The 17182-nt window shown below is 44.7% G+C and overlaps 1 protein-coding gene across 1 annotated transcript in view; it reads left to right on the forward strand.

Moving 5' to 3' along the window:
- ANKS3 (ankyrin repeat and sterile alpha motif domain containing 3) overlaps positions 1 to 17182 on the forward strand; it is a 1450330-nt gene that overhangs the window by 655960 nt on the left and 777188 nt on the right. The window contains exon 10 of the mRNA XM_044089324.1: positions 7461 to 7622. Within this exon, the coding sequence (XP_043945259.1) occupies positions 7461 to 7622 (162 nt within the window). The remainder of the gene's footprint in view (positions 1 to 7460; positions 7623 to 17182) is intronic.

Here is a 17182-nt window from a genome sequence, read left to right on the forward strand (position 1 = left end):
GTTACAAACACCCCCCCCCCCCCATCCCTTGCAAGTATACATTAAGACCTGCAACCATGGATGGGCACTTTCCTGCTATCTTTGTATCCAGCTTGATGGTCATGGGCATCCTTATGTAGTGTAACAGTTGCCTTATGTACAGTGACAATGACTTAATTCTCGAACAGTCAAATACAGTGTGTGAGGGATGTAGTTACACACTGATACTGGAGGCAAGACCCTCTGTGTGAGAGATGTAGTTACATATTTACATTAAGGCTAGACTCTCACATACAGACACAGAAAGCAACAAACAGATTGTTAGTGACTCACAAACATTACTCATCGTACCCGCAAAGCACTCCCCATATAGACCCACATATAAAGAAGTGCTCACAGGTAACTTACCCAAATCTCAAAGGCCTGTCAGGTGCAGTCCTCTGAAACTCTGCATGCAGACAAACAAGACAATTCCCATCACAACACAAAGCCACATCTCAGTGTGTGTCTCAACTACCAAGCCCATAATGCAAAACACTACACAACCCAATTTTCTGACACCCCATTGTAAGACACACTTCTCTTACCAGGCTAAATAAGGAGAAGGTTACAGTTAGTTGCCTGTCAGGGGCCAGGGTCTGCCAGATCATGCAAGCAGTCGTGCCGCTTACCCCTAAGTACTGGTATGATTTAGTCATAGTCCATGTGGGTATGAATGACCTGAGATGTACCTTCTTGGACTATATGACGAGAGACACGATTGAGTTCTCAGAATATGTGTCACAGGTAGGTGTGAGCCTGTTGTTGAGCAGCATTCTACCATCTCCAAAGGTGATGACACAATACCAGCAAAAAATGATCGACTTTAACATATGGCTTAGCTACTGGTGTCATTCCAAAGGGGTCCAGTACTTGTTAGCCTGGGAGGACATGTTTGACAATCCATGCTGCTTTACCAGGAATGGTCTTCACCTGTTACCTCTAGGTTTTCAGATATTAGCCAAAACATTGTCCGCCTCTGTAGTGCCTTTTTTAGGCATTACCAAAACAGACATAACTTCCAAAATAAAAAAGCTACTCAGGATAAGCTAAAGGTGTTACTGCTCAATGCTAGGAGTCTCAACAACTGCATTCCCTGTAAGCTTTCCTCACGCCAGAGAATGCTGATGTCTGTGTAGTTACTGAAACATGGATCAGAGCTATGGAAAGCACTCCAGCAGTGCATGGCTTTAATGCCTTACATATATCTCGACCACCCACTAAACATGAAAGAGCAAAAGACAGTTGTGTATCTGTCTGCAGAAAGGATAAGCATATCTCAAGGCTGTCCAAACATGATTTTGACTACCGTCCAGTAATTGGGAGGCATACACAACCATTAATGTGCAGGTCCAAAGATTTCTTGACTTTATTAATTCAAATGCCCTGGAGCAGCTAGTCAGCACTCTCACTAGGGGAGCAAATATCCTAGATCTGGTATTTGCAGATATGGCAGAGTGCTACCCCCCCCGTGATGTCCTCACTGGTAAGATCATATCACAAAGAGGTGTCCTTTGAAATAAAGGCAAAGCTACTCCCCCTACCTAACCCTAAAACCTTTTAAGAATTTCTCTAAGGTAAATTACCTATATTAAGGGATGGCATAGATAGTTTCCTAGCTCCCCCAAATCCAGAAAACACAGAAACCTATATAGAAGCATACACAAAAGTCCTGTATAACCATATAAACAACTGCATAGAGACTTCAGTACCAGACTGAAATAAACCCAGATCAACCTGCAAAAACAAGCCACCCTGGTGGACCACAGTATTAATAGGTTGTACAACAAAAGAAAAAAAGTCCTGTTGAGACATGAGAAAATGGGCACAATAGAACATAAAGTCCCTCTTTAGTGTAAACAAGCAAATCAGAACTAGTCAAGTCTCTAAAAGCAGACTTTGTGGTAAAAATAGCCCCCAAAGCTGAGGATAACCATAAGACATTTTTCAGTTAATGTCTGCAATCTTAAGTCAACACCCAGAAGTGTGCGGAATTAGTTGTAGATTACATCACCTAATCTTAGCTGGAAGGTTTAGCAAGTCTGCATGCTGACAAATTCAGCTCAGATTTCATATCCCACCATCCCCAATTCTCCCCCAACAAATATTCTCCACCACTCCACTATTTATCACCAAAGAACAGGTTGCCACTGCACTCTCTAAAGGTAAAAACATGGCTTCAATGGGGCCTAACAGTGTGCAGGTTGTCTTTTATACAGCTTAAATCAGGAATTATCAGGCCCATTTGGATCTCTATTTAACCACAGCCTCTGGACTGGCTTTGTTCCAGTAGAGTGGAGGACAGCCAACAGTCATCCCTCTGCATAAACGGGGACCATTTGCTGACCTGGGAAATTACAGACCTGTAAGTTTGACTAGTCTTGTTTGTAAGGCTATAGAAAGAATAATCACGGACTTGATAAATAATGACATAGAAATCTCCAAATACTGGACATGGCCTAATTCAGCTTTGTCAAAGGCAGGTCATGCTTACTAAATCTGGTGGATTCCTGTGAGAAGGTCACTAAGGCCATGGATGAGGGTAAAACCGTACATACCATCTACCTCGACCTGGCCAAGGCATTTGACACAGTTACTCATTCAGGTATTATAAATAAACTAACAAAACTGGGCATAAATCCTTACATCACTAGATGGATAGCCATTTGGCTCACGGACAGGGCACTTGGTTAAAGTGGGTGACTCCAGATCCAGCAAGAGGCCAGTTATTAGTGGCACAGGGCTCAGTGCTGAGACCACTCTTGTTTGGAATATACTTCTCTGAAGTCAAGACTAATGTGGAAAGCCTCTGGGTAACAAAATATGCTAATGACAGCAAGCTGAGAGCAATCATTAAATCCCCCAGTGATAGAGATACCCTTCAAGGAGAGTCTAGATCAGACAAATGGTTGGTGCCAGAACCATGGCCTAAAACTAAATGCAAAAATAATTCATTATCATACCCTTTGTGAAGTCAAATACCCCTGCAGATTACAACATCAGTTAAGCACACACCTAAGAGTGGATTCAGAGGTGAGAGATCTAGGTACATAGATAGGTAGTTGCCTGAACTTTGACTGCCATGTGTCACAGTGGTGAGGAAGTCCTTCTGTGTGGCACAACTTGACATCCAGATCCAAGGAAATTATAGTTCAACTATACTCAGCCCTCATTATACCAATAATTGAGTATAATGTGCCATTTGCCATGTACTTGATTAGGCACTTACAGCAGCTGGAGTGACCTCAGAGGTTTCTCACAAAGAAAATGCATTGTGTAAACAACATGTCCTATGAGGAGAGACTAAAAGCCCTCTCCCTTTACTCTGTCTCTTACCGTCTATTAAAGAGTGTCCTATGCTTGACCTACAAGGCACTCACAAATCCAGCCCTGATGGAGCTGCTACATATCCACAAGTCAAACAGCATGAAGGTCACTCAATGTAGGGATCTAAACTTAGTCAGTGACTCAAACAAAACATGCTGGGGAGACAGATTTGTGTCTCAGAGATTGTCCCTTCTTTGGAACAGGATTCCTGTTCACATTAGAAGAGCACTACCCTGGCCCTTTTCAAACATAGCTTGGTTCAATGGATACGGAATAACAAATTCACACCTGGGGTAGCACATTTGTCCTTTATGGATAGGGGCAGTCTGTAAGGTACGCAAGGCATAGGTACAAATCCATGCTATCCTCTTGTCTCTACGGCCACATATTGAGTAAAATTGGGTTGTATTGGCTAGGCTTGTAAGGACTCTTAATTCATTAGTGTAGTAATCTCATATGAACCCACAAATCAGTAACATCAGAATTGAGGAGAAAGGGTCCAACATTGTGGCCAAGAGGGATAAGATCCTAACCACAGCCTAGATTAGCAGGTCTGGCATCTGAGGAGCAGGCAGGAGAGGGATGGGTGTGCCAATCCAGGGTGAGAAGGCATTTGAAGATGCTACATGAAGGTAGGCATGGTCCACAGAGGGGATCAACTCTCAGATGTTTCCTAAAGTAGAGGATGTGGTAGGGAAACAAATATACATCATACTTAACCCCCCGACAGCAGAAGTAGTTGCTGACACCATTGCCAAGACTCCCTTAAGTTCCATGCTGGCTCCAGCACACTCCGAGAAATCGTAGGGAAGGAGGAGGAGCAGGTAGACCATGTTATGGATGGGGACACTGGTATGTCTGGAATGAGTAAAGCTTGGGGGGAGCCTGTGGAGAGAGAAAATTAAACTGATAACTTTAACATGTTCTTCTTTTTAATTTGCGACTAATCACTTTGTGTATTTTCTATAGTCTTCCAAAAATGCAGAAATAGTTAATATCATTAGTTGACTGAACAAGCTTGGAAAGTGACTGTCTTGAAACCAGTGAAAATTTCAAAATTCCTCTTCACACAGTGAAATGGAACTGATCAGGCAAAAGCTGTCCCCCCTGCACTCCCTTACTAACATTCTCAAACAACACGTGTGCTCAGTGTGCCTGAGTTTGGGCGATGGATTGATTGCTTCATAGTCTGGCAGTTGGTGAAGGACACTACATGAAATACCCAAATGTAAGGATTATGATACCTAGCAGCAGACATCCTTATGGTGAAGTTCTTCATTGCAGAGTTTAGGAACTGATTTATGAAATGTGTCTGGGAATTTTCATGTTTTTACAGTAGAAGTCTGTAGTACTGACATTGTTTCTTTTTACTATCCAGTTGTGACTTCAGATCATGTTTTATTGTCTTATGCCACTTGTTGCTTTGTTTTTTGATCCAGTCCTGCAGTGACCATTGAGCTTACTGTCCTGGCGACTGAAATGTTCTGTTTATTCCTCTCAGGCAAGAGTCATATAGCTCATTCATTCCCTGGGAGTGCAAGGCACGCTTCTCAGGAGGGGTGGTGTAAGACATAAGGAGGATTTGGGTTTAAGAAAACCAGAGACGCATGTAGTGGGTAAACACATGCTAAGGTATACTAAAGGAAAAAGTTTTGTAACCAGAAATGACAAAAATGGATTTAATAAAACAAAAGGTCAAGCACTTTTGTCCGTTCCAACATGGGACTTCATCAGAAGGATTTGGGTTTGGTCATTAAGCCCTGATTCCTTGCACATGCTCTTTCACATCCAAGGAGTTTGCATGCATTAACCTATGTGATGCATACCACACCTTTTCATGGTCAGATTCCCCTGTAGACAAGCATGAATAGTATGACCCTGGTTCTCCAATTGACTTTCTGTCATGGAGAGTATGCTTATGAGCTGATGTACCCCCCTCCCCCAGAAGCAAATAGGCTTAAACTTCATTATTTCTCTTGTTCCCCATCAGCTACAGCAGCCACTCTTAACTATTGGTAGAACTTGGGTTGCCTGGGTCACAGTTAGGTATTTATCCCTGTGTACCCACAGAGCTGGCAGATGTTGCATATTTGTAAGATTCAGTGGTTTATTTTTCTGTTTTTTAAAAGCAGCACTCCGCCACAGCTGTTAAGAGTTGCTGCTGCTCTTGATTTTCAGTTTCAGTTCTCTGTTGGGATATATTCTTTTTGGAGTCTGCTTGTCCTCCATTTCTCCATGTGGATTTTTGTGAGGTGCTTCAATTATGCTCACACTAGAGAAATGCCACAGAAAAAATTATGTTCCTCCAAATCACCTGGTAGATTTACATGAAGTGCATGTGTGTGTGTGTGTGTGTGTGTGTGTGTGTGTGTGTGTGTGTGTGTGTGTGTGTGTGTGTGTGTGTGTGTGTGTGTGTGTGCGTGCAGTGGCACGCTGGCCCTCCAGCCCCCTGAATGCTGGTACTGGCTCCACTGTTCTGTATTCCTGCATTACATTAAGTGGATACTCAGCATATGTTTGACTGAAATAGTATGTTCAGTCTGAAAATTGCAATGGGTGACACAGGGACTTCAGAAATGTGCAGTAGACTTGACCTTCTGATGGCATGTGTATGTAGATGCCATCTCCTATAATGCTTTGCTTATACAAGTTACTTTATAACCTTTAGAATGGGACCAGTCAAAGTTTCAGTTCGATGTAAAGCAAAGAGTAATCTTAATTTGTTGTTAAATTAGATTAGTAGGCAGGACTCCATTGATTCTCTGAAACTGAACAGACCAGATAGTTCTTCAGAAGAAGTTCATTGAATGTTCAGTTTAGTGACTGATTCGCATATTTAGTGTTCATCTTTCCAAATGTCCACACACTTAGTAGAATTGCACTGCTCTTTTGTATTAGTTGCCTGCAGTTCAACAAAATATAGACTATGAATTAGTAGATTTCAGCTAGGAGGTAATTTATATAAAAGGTGAAAAATACCACAGACAACTCAGAAGCTGTATATTTAGCTGATACTGTAACTCGTATGTACTGACAGTATATAACAATTGTAAAATAGTTATTAATTTGCTTAAAAATACCTTTATTAATTTCCTTTAAAAATATTCACTGTTCTGGTCTTGTTAAAAATACCATTTTTAACAAGACCAGAACAGTGAATATTTTTAAAGGAACATTAAGAATATTGTTGCAGAGGAAAATGGAATACTTTGTATTGCTATAAAACTCAATATCTCCCCTTGAGGCCATGCAACCTGGATTTGTAAAATTTAAAATAAGATGTATCAAGGCCCAGTGGAGCTTGTACCCCATCATCTCAGGTGTCTGTGCTTCATCATTTTTTTTTGAATGCTGTGACTTATGTTAGGAAGTTTTAATATGCTGTAATGTTAACTGAATTTTTAAAGAGTTCATTTTGTAGAATTGTAATTTGCTCATTTTGGCTTCAGAATACCTATTTGAGAGCAGTAACAAGGTATGTTTGAATTTACACACTACATAGGGGTGTGTTAGGTTCATTTGAATGAGTTTACATGTCTTGTACAGTTGTTTGATCTTAACTTGTGAGCTTATCTGTTCAGCTGTGGCATTGTTGCTTTACTTGTATGTATTGCATTTTGTTCACCAGATTGACCTTATTTAATCAGTTGGCTTTTTTGCAGTTTTGACCCATGGAGTAAGTTCCAGTCACCCCTAATATTTTGCTTGCTTACTTTTCTCCTTAAGGTGGTAAGCTTGTATTTTCCTTGTTTAATATATTGTCTGTGACCTTGATTGTGGTTGAAAAGGGTCTGATGTGCATCAGTCTACTAAACCAGTTATCTGGCAAATAAATAACTTGTTGAAATTAATTTTTTCATAATATCTGTATGGGGCATTTCCTTTGACACTGTCATCTTCTGACTAGCTTCATTTTCATGATTTGAATACTTTGTAGGTCTTTCCTTTCATAGAACGTTTAGGGCTTTTAAGTAAACACTATGCTGAGAAAGTATCTTTGTCCCAGTATCATCCTTTTTAGTGGGATTTTTATATTCTGTTTTATCTGTTATGCACTGTAGTTATCCTTTGCTTTCCCTGTATCTTCTTCACCATCTCTGTATTTACTTACTTAGGATTCGGATACTGCAAAATTTCAATGCAAAAGACAAGTTCGAGGTCATAAGAAAAGTCGACACTGTGTTGATTTACGGCAACATGCAACAGAAAATTCAGAGTTACATAATCGGACATCCTTTATTCCAATCACTGAGACAACTCAGTATTCTGGGCCCAAGGTAAATGATGGCACTCTGATTAGATGTTCCATAACATTTGCTGTTAATTCCATTTAACTGGTGAGGCTGTAAATGAAAGGAAGAAACTGTAGGTGTGTCCATCATGATTACCCTCTGCTTTATAGCTTGTAGGTTGACTATACCTTTCTATTAATTTATGTTGTATTGTAAGCAGTTTGTCATGTAGTGACCCAGTCTTTAGTCAGTCATTATTAGGGATGCTGGATGACGTTGAAGACTCTGGAAGAAGAGGATGAGAGGGGCACTTAGTATTCAGAAAGGGGCAGTTTATTTTTTAGCTTTTCTTACCATAACAGGTATGTATGTGATGTGAACTGTTGGATTAAGAATGATTGCATAGAAATTTTTTACAAAATTGCAAATCAAACTAGAGTTAGAATGTGGTCCGGTAGAAGCAGCAGTAGTGCTAATTTATTTTACCTTTTTGAACTATTTCTTTACCCCAAGATCACTCAAAATTTTATTGTCCTCAAAAATGGAAAAAATGTTGTGTAAAGAACCACATTTTTTTGTTTTAATTCAGTTTACAAGCAAAGCACTGCTAAGTCTTTCTTAACTAGTCATTATGCTTAGTTTTGTATACAGGAGTGAATGCCATTTCTTTTTGTCTAACATTGACAAAATAATATTAAAAATTTAATCCAAAAAACGTAGTAATTGTGCCATGTTTCATGTAGTATTGTTAGTGCATTATTCTATCCTAATAAGTAGAACTCTGCTAGCATTTTCATTTCTTACATATTTGTTGAAATAATTTTAAGAACAGTATTTCTAGCCTGTATACCTTTACAACACAGTCTGTCTTATCACAGTGACATAAATAGTTAATTACGGAAAAAAAGTATTAATGTATTTCATCAGATTACAGTATTTTAGGTCCTTTGTTTCTGCAACAGCTTTATATAACACCTTAGATGCTGATGAAATACAAAATGGGTGTCTTAGAGATTCATACATTTCCCACGAGCAGTTGAATAAATACAGCTTAAGAACTTTCTTTATGAAATACTTGATTGCTAAAATCTTAGATTCTCATCAAGTGGAAAAAAAGCTATTATGTTGATATGGCAGATACCACTTAATGAACAGTGTTAAGCAGTTGCAGTCAGTGATGTCTTTTTATAGCTTTATTCAAATGTTGTGAATCTGCACAAATATAAAATCTGAATTAGGCACTTCATTTGTCAGCAACCTTTAGGATATGGATCCGATCTCGGATCCGAGCCGGCAACTTCTACCACAGCATAGATCCGAGCTCCTAGCTCCTCCCTTTACCCATAATCCCCTGCCAACCCTGACTGACCCCAGATCTAGTTTGCCGCTCTTCAAGCTAGGTTCCTGAGCTCCTGGTATAGTCGAACTTTGTGAGAAAAAAATTTTCATTTTTTTCTTCCTTTCTCTTTGTGTGAGTGAGAGCGATTGTTTAGGCATTCCCTATAGTCCTTTTTTACCTCTCTTAAATTTAATTTAATTTAATTTGTGGTCCTTCTCCTCCCTGCCCTCGCTGGTCATAGTGTGTGTGTGTGGTGTGTATAGGGGCCTAGTGGGTGTGTTTCCTTTATTTTATAATGTCGAGGCCCCTAAAGCCACCTTTTCAAAGTGTACCGAGTGTGGCCATAGGCTTTCACCGTGCGTTAGATGCCTTGAGGTTGAACACCTCTCCTCTGGATGCGCGATCTGCGCGGCGTTCAACCCCAGGGCACTTAAGGACCGGAGGTCGAAGCTGATTCTGGCGGGCCTTTTGCACCCAGATCCGGCTCCAGCCTCCGGTGCTTCTGTGACCGCTACCCAGCCTTCGGTGGCGGCCACTCCTGCCTCCCTTCCTCCGGTCGGGGCTCAACCTCCCGCTTCGGCTCCGGAAGATAGGGAGGCCAGGAAAGCCAAGCGGAGAGAGAAGCACCATAAGCAGCGGGCCGAGGACTCCTCCTCGGCCCCGCCTGCCAAACAGGCTTCTCCCTCCAGAGCTTCTGGGTCGCCTCCTCCTCAGATCCGGTCCCCTTGCTTCTCACCGGGACCCGAGGAGGAGTTTACCCGGTCCCCGTCGAGGTCATCAAGGCGGCACTCCAGGCCTGCCTCGGTGGCCTCTTCGAGGTCCACTTTTAGTATGTCAGATGCAGACATGGACCGGATGGTGAGGAGGTTCATCCAGGCACAGCTGCAGATGGGAGTGCTCTCGACCCCATTTTTTGCTCCAATCGCTACTTCTCCGACCCGTCTTCCGGGTTCGGAGCGTTCGGAGCCGAGCCGCGTTGGATCCAGGGGCGGGTCGGAGCCAACAGTGCTGGGCACTTCAGCTCCGACTGGTCCCTCGAGATTGTCGGATCCGACCTCTCAGAGCCGTGGACCGAGCTTCGGATCCGAGGGATTCGGTGTGCCTTCGGCTCCGTCCCGGTCGGAGCACACGGGCCCTTTGGATCCGATGGTCTCGGCCCCGGGTCTGATCCCCACTTCGGATCTGAGTGGGAGTCGGCTCTCGGATCCAATCGAGGGCGGCTCCCCCTCGGCTTTCGCTGCGGTGGAGAGGGCACTGTTGAGTTCATCCGGGCCTCCGGTCCTGGCTTCGGCTCCCCCCTGCACTCCCTCTCATGGCGGCGGCCACCAAGAGAGAGTTGGCTCAGGAGAGCTCTGCGGTCCACCCACCGAGCAAGGAGTCTCGTGCGATGGACCTCCTTGGGAAGCGGGCCTTCAGTTCAGCAACCTTCTCGTTAAGGGCACTGAACTATATGGCACACGTCATCCGGATGCAGCGGGATCTAATAAAAGAATACACTGCTCCCCCCCCAGAGTCCATGTCGGAAGGGGACAAACAACTGTACTCCTCCCGAATGTCTACTCTACGTTCCATTTCTAACACCTCTATGCGGCTCTTGTCTCACACCACTGAGGGAACCGCTAGAGCTGGTGGAGTCAGCCTGGTCATGAGGCGACAAGCCTGGCTCCGACATTGTGACTTCTCGGAACCCTTTAAGGCATCATTCGCGAATGCCCCCTTGATGGTTCTGCACTGTTCTGCAAAATCGTTCGCGACACTTTAGTCCAGAGTGAGAAAGACGGGAAGACTCTGTCTGCCATCGGAGTCCGCTTCTCTGCTCTCCAGAGGTCCTTTTCCAAGAACCAAAAGGGTCAGAAGAAGATGTGGTTCCGGAAATCGCAGCAATCCCAGTCTGCTCCGGACAACCAGTCCTCTTGTGGCAGAGGAGGACAGGGAGGATGCCGCCCTAGAGGCAGAGGGGGTCCCAGGAATTTTGGGTCCAGAGATCCCTTCTCTGAGAGACCCACACAGAACCGCTGAGGGGTTGCCTGACTGCTCCTCTCTGGAGGCAGTCGGGGGACGTTTTTCGAGGCACCTAGCAACATGGGAGTCCATAACGGCAGATCGCTGGGTGCTTCGAATAATATCCAGAGGTTACCAAATTCCCTTTATTGTAAACCCCAAAACCAAAAGCCTCCCCGACGTACCACCCAGTCAGAGGGAGGCGGCTGCTACAGAAATTCAGCAGCTTTTACAAAAACGAGCCATCCAACCCGTCCCCCCAGATCAGCTCGGATCAGGGTTTTACTCCAGGTTCTTTCTGGTGCCAAAAAAGACGGGGGACTTGAGGCCCATCCTCGACCTCTCTCTCTTGAACCTGGCAGTCCCCAAAGAAAAGTTCCGGATGGTCACGCTGCAATCTATTCTCCCTCTGTTACGGGAGAACGACTGGATGTGCTCGATAGACCTCAAGGATGCATACTATCACATTCTAGTGGACAGACGCTCCAAGGGGTTTCTCCGCTTCCGGCTGGGAGCCAGTCACTTTCAGTACAGGGCCCCCCCCTTCGGTCTCACCTCAGCCCCCAGGGTGTTCACCAATGTCTTGGCAGTAATAGCGGCCCACCTGAGACTCCAGGGAATTCAGGTCTTCCCGTACCTGGACGACTGGCTCCTCATCGCCCCAACAAGGCATCTACTCTGTTCATGCAGGGATTACTTCCTCAATCTTGCTCCATGCCTAGGGTTGACTGTCAGCATGGCCAAATCCTCTCTGGCTCCTACACAGGTAATAGATTTCATAGGGGCGAGATTGGATTTCAGACTAATGCTTGCTTTCCTGACTCCAGATCGGCTTCAGAACCTGAGGTTGCATGTACAGGCCATCCTCCAACTCCAAGCCCCACCGGCAGATTTGGTCCTGAGGGCTCTAGGATCCATGGCAGCAGCAATTTCTCTGCTGCCCTTAGCCCGCCTAAATATGAGGGTCCTACAGTGGACCCTCCAAGTACAATGGTCCCTCTCCCGCAATACTGTGTCTCATCCCATTCCCCTAAGCAGGGCTTGCAGATGGTCGCTCGTGTGGTGGCTCCAGTCTCCGAGCCTCCACATGGGACGCCCATTCTCGATGCCTCCTCCCATCGCCACAGTGACCACGGACGCCTCTCGCCTGGGGTGGGGGGGGGGCACTATTCAGGCAGAACGGTCCAAGGCACGTGGAACGACATAGAGACCTCCTTGCATATCAGTGTCCTAAAGATGAGGGCGGTGCTTTTGGCGTTGCAGGCACTTCACAGCCTTCTTCCGATTGGGACAATTGCGGTACAAATGGACAACATGTCAGTTGTCTGGTACATCAACAAACAGGGGGGAACCAGGTCTTATCCTCTTTGTCGCGAGGCCATGAGAGTGTGGGAATGGGCGATATCCACCAACCGCTTTCTCATTGCAACGCACATTCCGGGATGGTCCAACATCTTAGCAGACAGGCTCAGTCGTACAATTCTGACCCCATACGAATGGTCTCTCAATCCTCTAGTAGCGGAGCGAGTGTTTCCCCGATGGGGGCAACCCTGTTGTGATCTTTTTGCCTCTCCCTCAAATACCAAATGCAACAGTTACTTCGCTCTGATCCCCCCTCAGGGGGAGTCCCCGAGAGACTCTCTAGTACGTGCTTGGCCTCCCGGTCTTCTTTACGCTTACCCTCCACTGCCCCTGATGCTAAAACTTTTACAGAAAGCCAGTCGGTTGGGGAGCAAGATGATCCTCATTGCCCCATTCTGGCCTCGTCAGACGTGGTTCCTGTACCTATGGTCTCACATGATTCATCTGCCCTGGATTCTGGATCCCATTCCGGATCTCATTACTCACCCTCGGGGTCTTCCGACCCCCAACCTGGTCAACCTCAAGCTGACGGCTTGGTTGCTCCAGTTCCACTCCTGATAAGGACTCCCGGAATTTCCTCACCAGTCAAAGCTATTCTAGTAGCAGCACACAAGCCATCCACCAGAAAGGTCTATCGGAGTAAGTGGAAACGTTTCTCCATCTGGGCTGAGCACCGTCACTTAGATCCTTTTACGGCGCCTTTAACTTTAGTTTTGGATTTCCTAACTACACTTTTTCATCAGGGGGCTAGCTGCTCTACAGTCAAGGTACAACTAGCAGCGATTTCGCGCTGTCATGTAGGGCATGAGTCGGGCCCTCTAATTACCGCCAAGCTCTGTAAAGCTTTTCTCAGGGGTACCTTCCTCCTCAGACCTCCTGTTCGGGAGGTAGTACCCCCATGGGATTTATCGTTGGTTCTACAGGCCTTGACAAAGCCCCCTTTCGAGCCGGCGGCCACGGTTGATCTTAAATACCTCTCTTGGAAGACGGCCTATCTGGTGGCCATTACTTCAGCTAAAAGAGTCTCTGAACTTCAGGCTCTCTGTGTCAAACCACCGTATTTGGCCTTCCATCAGGGTAGAGTTTACCTCAGGATCAATCCGTCCTTTCTACCTAAGGTATCTTCGGAAGCTAACATTAATCAATCTATTAATCTTCCCGTGTTCTTCCCCAACTATCAGAACAAAGGAGAGTATCAACTACATTCTTTGGACGTGCACAGACAATTGCCTTTTTATATTAATCGAACTGCTGGTCATAGACAATCCGACCAGTTGTTTGTCTCCTTCGCAAAAACTAATTTAGGCGAGTCAGTTTCTAAAGTTACCCTATCACGGTGGATAGCTAATTGTATCCTCTTAGCATATCACAGTTCAGAAGGCCTGCACCTCAGGGAGTCCACACTCATTCTACTAGAGCTGTTTCTACATCGGCAGCGTTTAGATCTAGGGTTCCCTTGGATGATATTTGTTCCGCAGCCACTTGGGCTTCATCTCATACCTTTATCAGCCATTACAAACTGGATGTTGTCTCCCGAGGTAGGGCGTCCATTGGCTCTGCAGTGCTCCGGAATATCCTTCCATAAGGGCCACCTAAGATTCAGGTAGCTGGGGACTTTGTCCCAAAGGTTGCTGACAAATGAAGTGCCTACTTCAGATTAAGAAGTTATGTACTCACCATAACGTTCCATCTGAGTAGGTATCTTCATTTGTCTGCAACCATCTCCCCCTCCTTCCCCCTGACTAATACGATTCTAACTAGGACTTGTCCTAGATGACTTCCTTCTGGGACATAGTAACAGTTGTTATATGGGGCAAACTTGATCTGAGGTCAGTCAGGGTTGGCAGTGGATTATAGGTAAAGGGAGGAGCTAGGAGCTCGGATCTATGCTGTGGTAGAAGTTGCCGGCTCGGATCCGAGATCGGATCCGTATCGAAAAGGTTGCAGACAAATGAAGATACCTACTCAGATGGAACGGTATGGTGAGTACATAACTTCTTATTTTGTCCGGTTTTACCACAGTAACCATTCAGTAAGCTTCATTTCTGAATCGCAGCCAATTTTCTCCATGAAATAACTTATTCATTTCTAGACTGGAAAGCTACTGAGGCTTTTCTTGAACCATGTACTACAAGCAGTACTATATGATCTGTCTGAATAAGATAAACTCATGGCAGATAATGTCTTCCTACTTTTTAAGCAGATCATCAGATAACATTTCTTTTCATCCCTGCCTATGAACCCTCTGTCCTCCCTCCCCACACACAAGATAGACAGCCTGGTGTAATACAGCTGCCTTTGTTATTCTTCCCCCAGTTGGCTCTTCAGGTGCTGGGCTCCCTAGTCTTTCTTATGATACAGTTCCCTACACAATCATGTCAAACTATAAATTTGCCAGCATTTTAGCTACCACATTCCCTAAGGGAATTACCAGTAGTAGAATTGTACAGATATGCACATTTTCATAACCATTGCTATATACAAATATTGGTATCTTCATTTCCATGTGGCTCATACTCACAGATCCCTTGCAGCTTTCTTTCATCCACCCTCATTTTTGTATTAATTTTTTTTTGTTAGCAAGCTTCTCTTCAGCTCTCCTTACTACACCACTCTTTCCAGTATTGTTTGCAACTATTCTGCCTTCCTTCTTTTCTAAACCATTTCACACCTTTTCTCCTCCTAAAGCTACATAGCTGTACAGAATGTTTTGAGCAGACATGGCAACTTTGTTGTCTCAGTTGTGTTCTTTACCTTTCCCTTTACCACTGGTGCTCTGCTTGCAACACTATGCACAGCTTTGCTGTAGCTTATAGGTGTCTCGCATTAGACTGCATTTATTAACTCGGTACTTCCCTAGCACCCCCTAGCTTCAATTCTGTTTTCCACAGTACTGTTTCATTACTGCCTGGAAGTCTTTTGTCTTCTCAACCTCCTTTCTTTATCTCTTCACACGTTTTCCCCGTGTGTGTGTGTGTGTGTGTGTGTGTGTGTGTGTGTGTGTGTGTGTGTGTGTGTGTGTGTGTGTGTGTCTGTGTGTACATGAATGTGGTGAGTATCCGAGATGTTTGGTGTAGGAGTAGTAGTGTTATGGAAACAATTTTTCTAAGGTTAAGTTATATGGTTAGAGTTGGGGCAGGATTAGAGTTAGCATGCTTTATTAAGGTGGAGCATTGGGGTGCCCCATGTCCACCTTAGCAGTCCATGCTAGCTGTAAACCTAACTCTAATCATGCTCTTGTTCATATCCCTAACCCTAACTATACACCTTACCTTAGAAAAAACATTTCTGTAACACTGCCAGTATTCAGACAAATTTGGTCTGAATGATGTAGTGTGGATGTTCATCGTGTTACACTGCTGCAGTCATTACACTTGGGTTATCCTGCCGTCAGGTGGTTCCCCAGTCGGCCTGAGTTACAAAGTCTTGGTCCGTCGTCGGTTACTGTCTTCTCCTCCCTGACGTCAGTGTGACAGGGGTATATAAGATGCAGCCGATGCCATTTTCTTCAGTCTTTCTTGCCGTGCGGTGCCCGAAGCAAAAGCAGTTCGCAAGTGCCGGTTGGCCGACTCCTGAGATTTTCATTCCAAATCCAGTACTGAAGTCTTCTACAAGCTAAGTACCCCGTTGGGGAAACTTTTTCTTGCCTCAGACCAATGTCAGTAAAAGTTAATAACTATTTCTTGTGGGAAGCAAATACCTCATAAGGATTTCCATTCTTATTGTATCCCATGCCTAGGCCCAGACCAGGACATCACTGGTTGTCGATTTTGTGCTAGGTTTAACAAGCACACTATTAAACGTCTGTGTGATTTTGCCCGACATTACTTTGGCAGAAAATTTAATTACACCATGCCGTCGGAACTTCCGACGACCGCAATTCATAAAAAGCGCAAAGACAGGCATCCAAGGCCCAAAACCGACGAAGAAGCCTCTTCTAGGCCAGTCATCGATTCTCCGGTTTTCAGCGAGGCGCCTTCGCAGACCCTGACGATTGCTTCTGCAGAACCACAGGCGGCCACCGACTCCCTAGTGGAGATGGCTGGGCCCTCTGACACACAAGTTTTACAGACAACCGAAACCGAACCTGCTGAGGGATCCGGAGTACATGAGCAACCCACAGCTTCAGAGGATGTCTTCAGACCTACTCAGCTAAGCATTAAACCCTCTTCTAAGTCTAAGCCACCTTTAAAAACAAAAAAACAAATTCAGTCTCCAGGCCAAAGACCTAATCACTCTGATCAGGGGGTCCCATCCCCCACCTGATAAAAGGCCTAGATAGGATGCAGACTATGACTCATACGACCAGGTGTCCATTTCCTCAGATTCATCCTCAGACCTAGGCTATTCTTTACCCCCTTATGAGGATTCTGATGCTGAGGAATCAATTCCATCAGCCTCTCCACCAGAGGATTACTCTTTTGGGGAAACTCTGCACACCATGAGGGAGCATTTCCATTGGGAAGGCCAGGATTACTCAGAATCCAAGAAAAGGCTCAGAGAATTCCTACTATTGCCTCAACACAGACCCCTTGCTATTCCACCAGTGTTAGATATTGTGGATGATGTGTATATTGAATCCAGCTTAAATCCTGATTCCTTGCCTCCAGCTCCAGTTAAACCAGACAGGTATTACAGAGTCCCTGACTCACACAAATTTCTGTATAAAAGCCCATTGGCAGACCCAGAAACTATTTCTCAGGGACCCAAAGGGGTTAAGGCCTCATCAGCAAAGAATCCAGTTCCCTCTGACAGAGACTCCAGAGCATTAGACAGATAGGGATAGAAAGTATATACGTCTGCAGCTTTAGCAATGAGAGCTTTAAATTGCCAGTTTCAAATACTAAAATATTAGCAATTTTTGATGTCTCAGTTGAAACAAAAATGCTTTCAGATACAGATC

This window comes from Protopterus annectens, chromosome 12.part0 (genome assembly GCF_019279795.1).
Source record: "Protopterus annectens isolate FY-2018-M chromosome 12.part0, PAN1.0, whole genome shotgun sequence".
In the NCBI taxonomy this organism is placed as follows: domain Eukaryota; kingdom Metazoa; phylum Chordata; order Ceratodontiformes; family Protopteridae; genus Protopterus; species Protopterus annectens.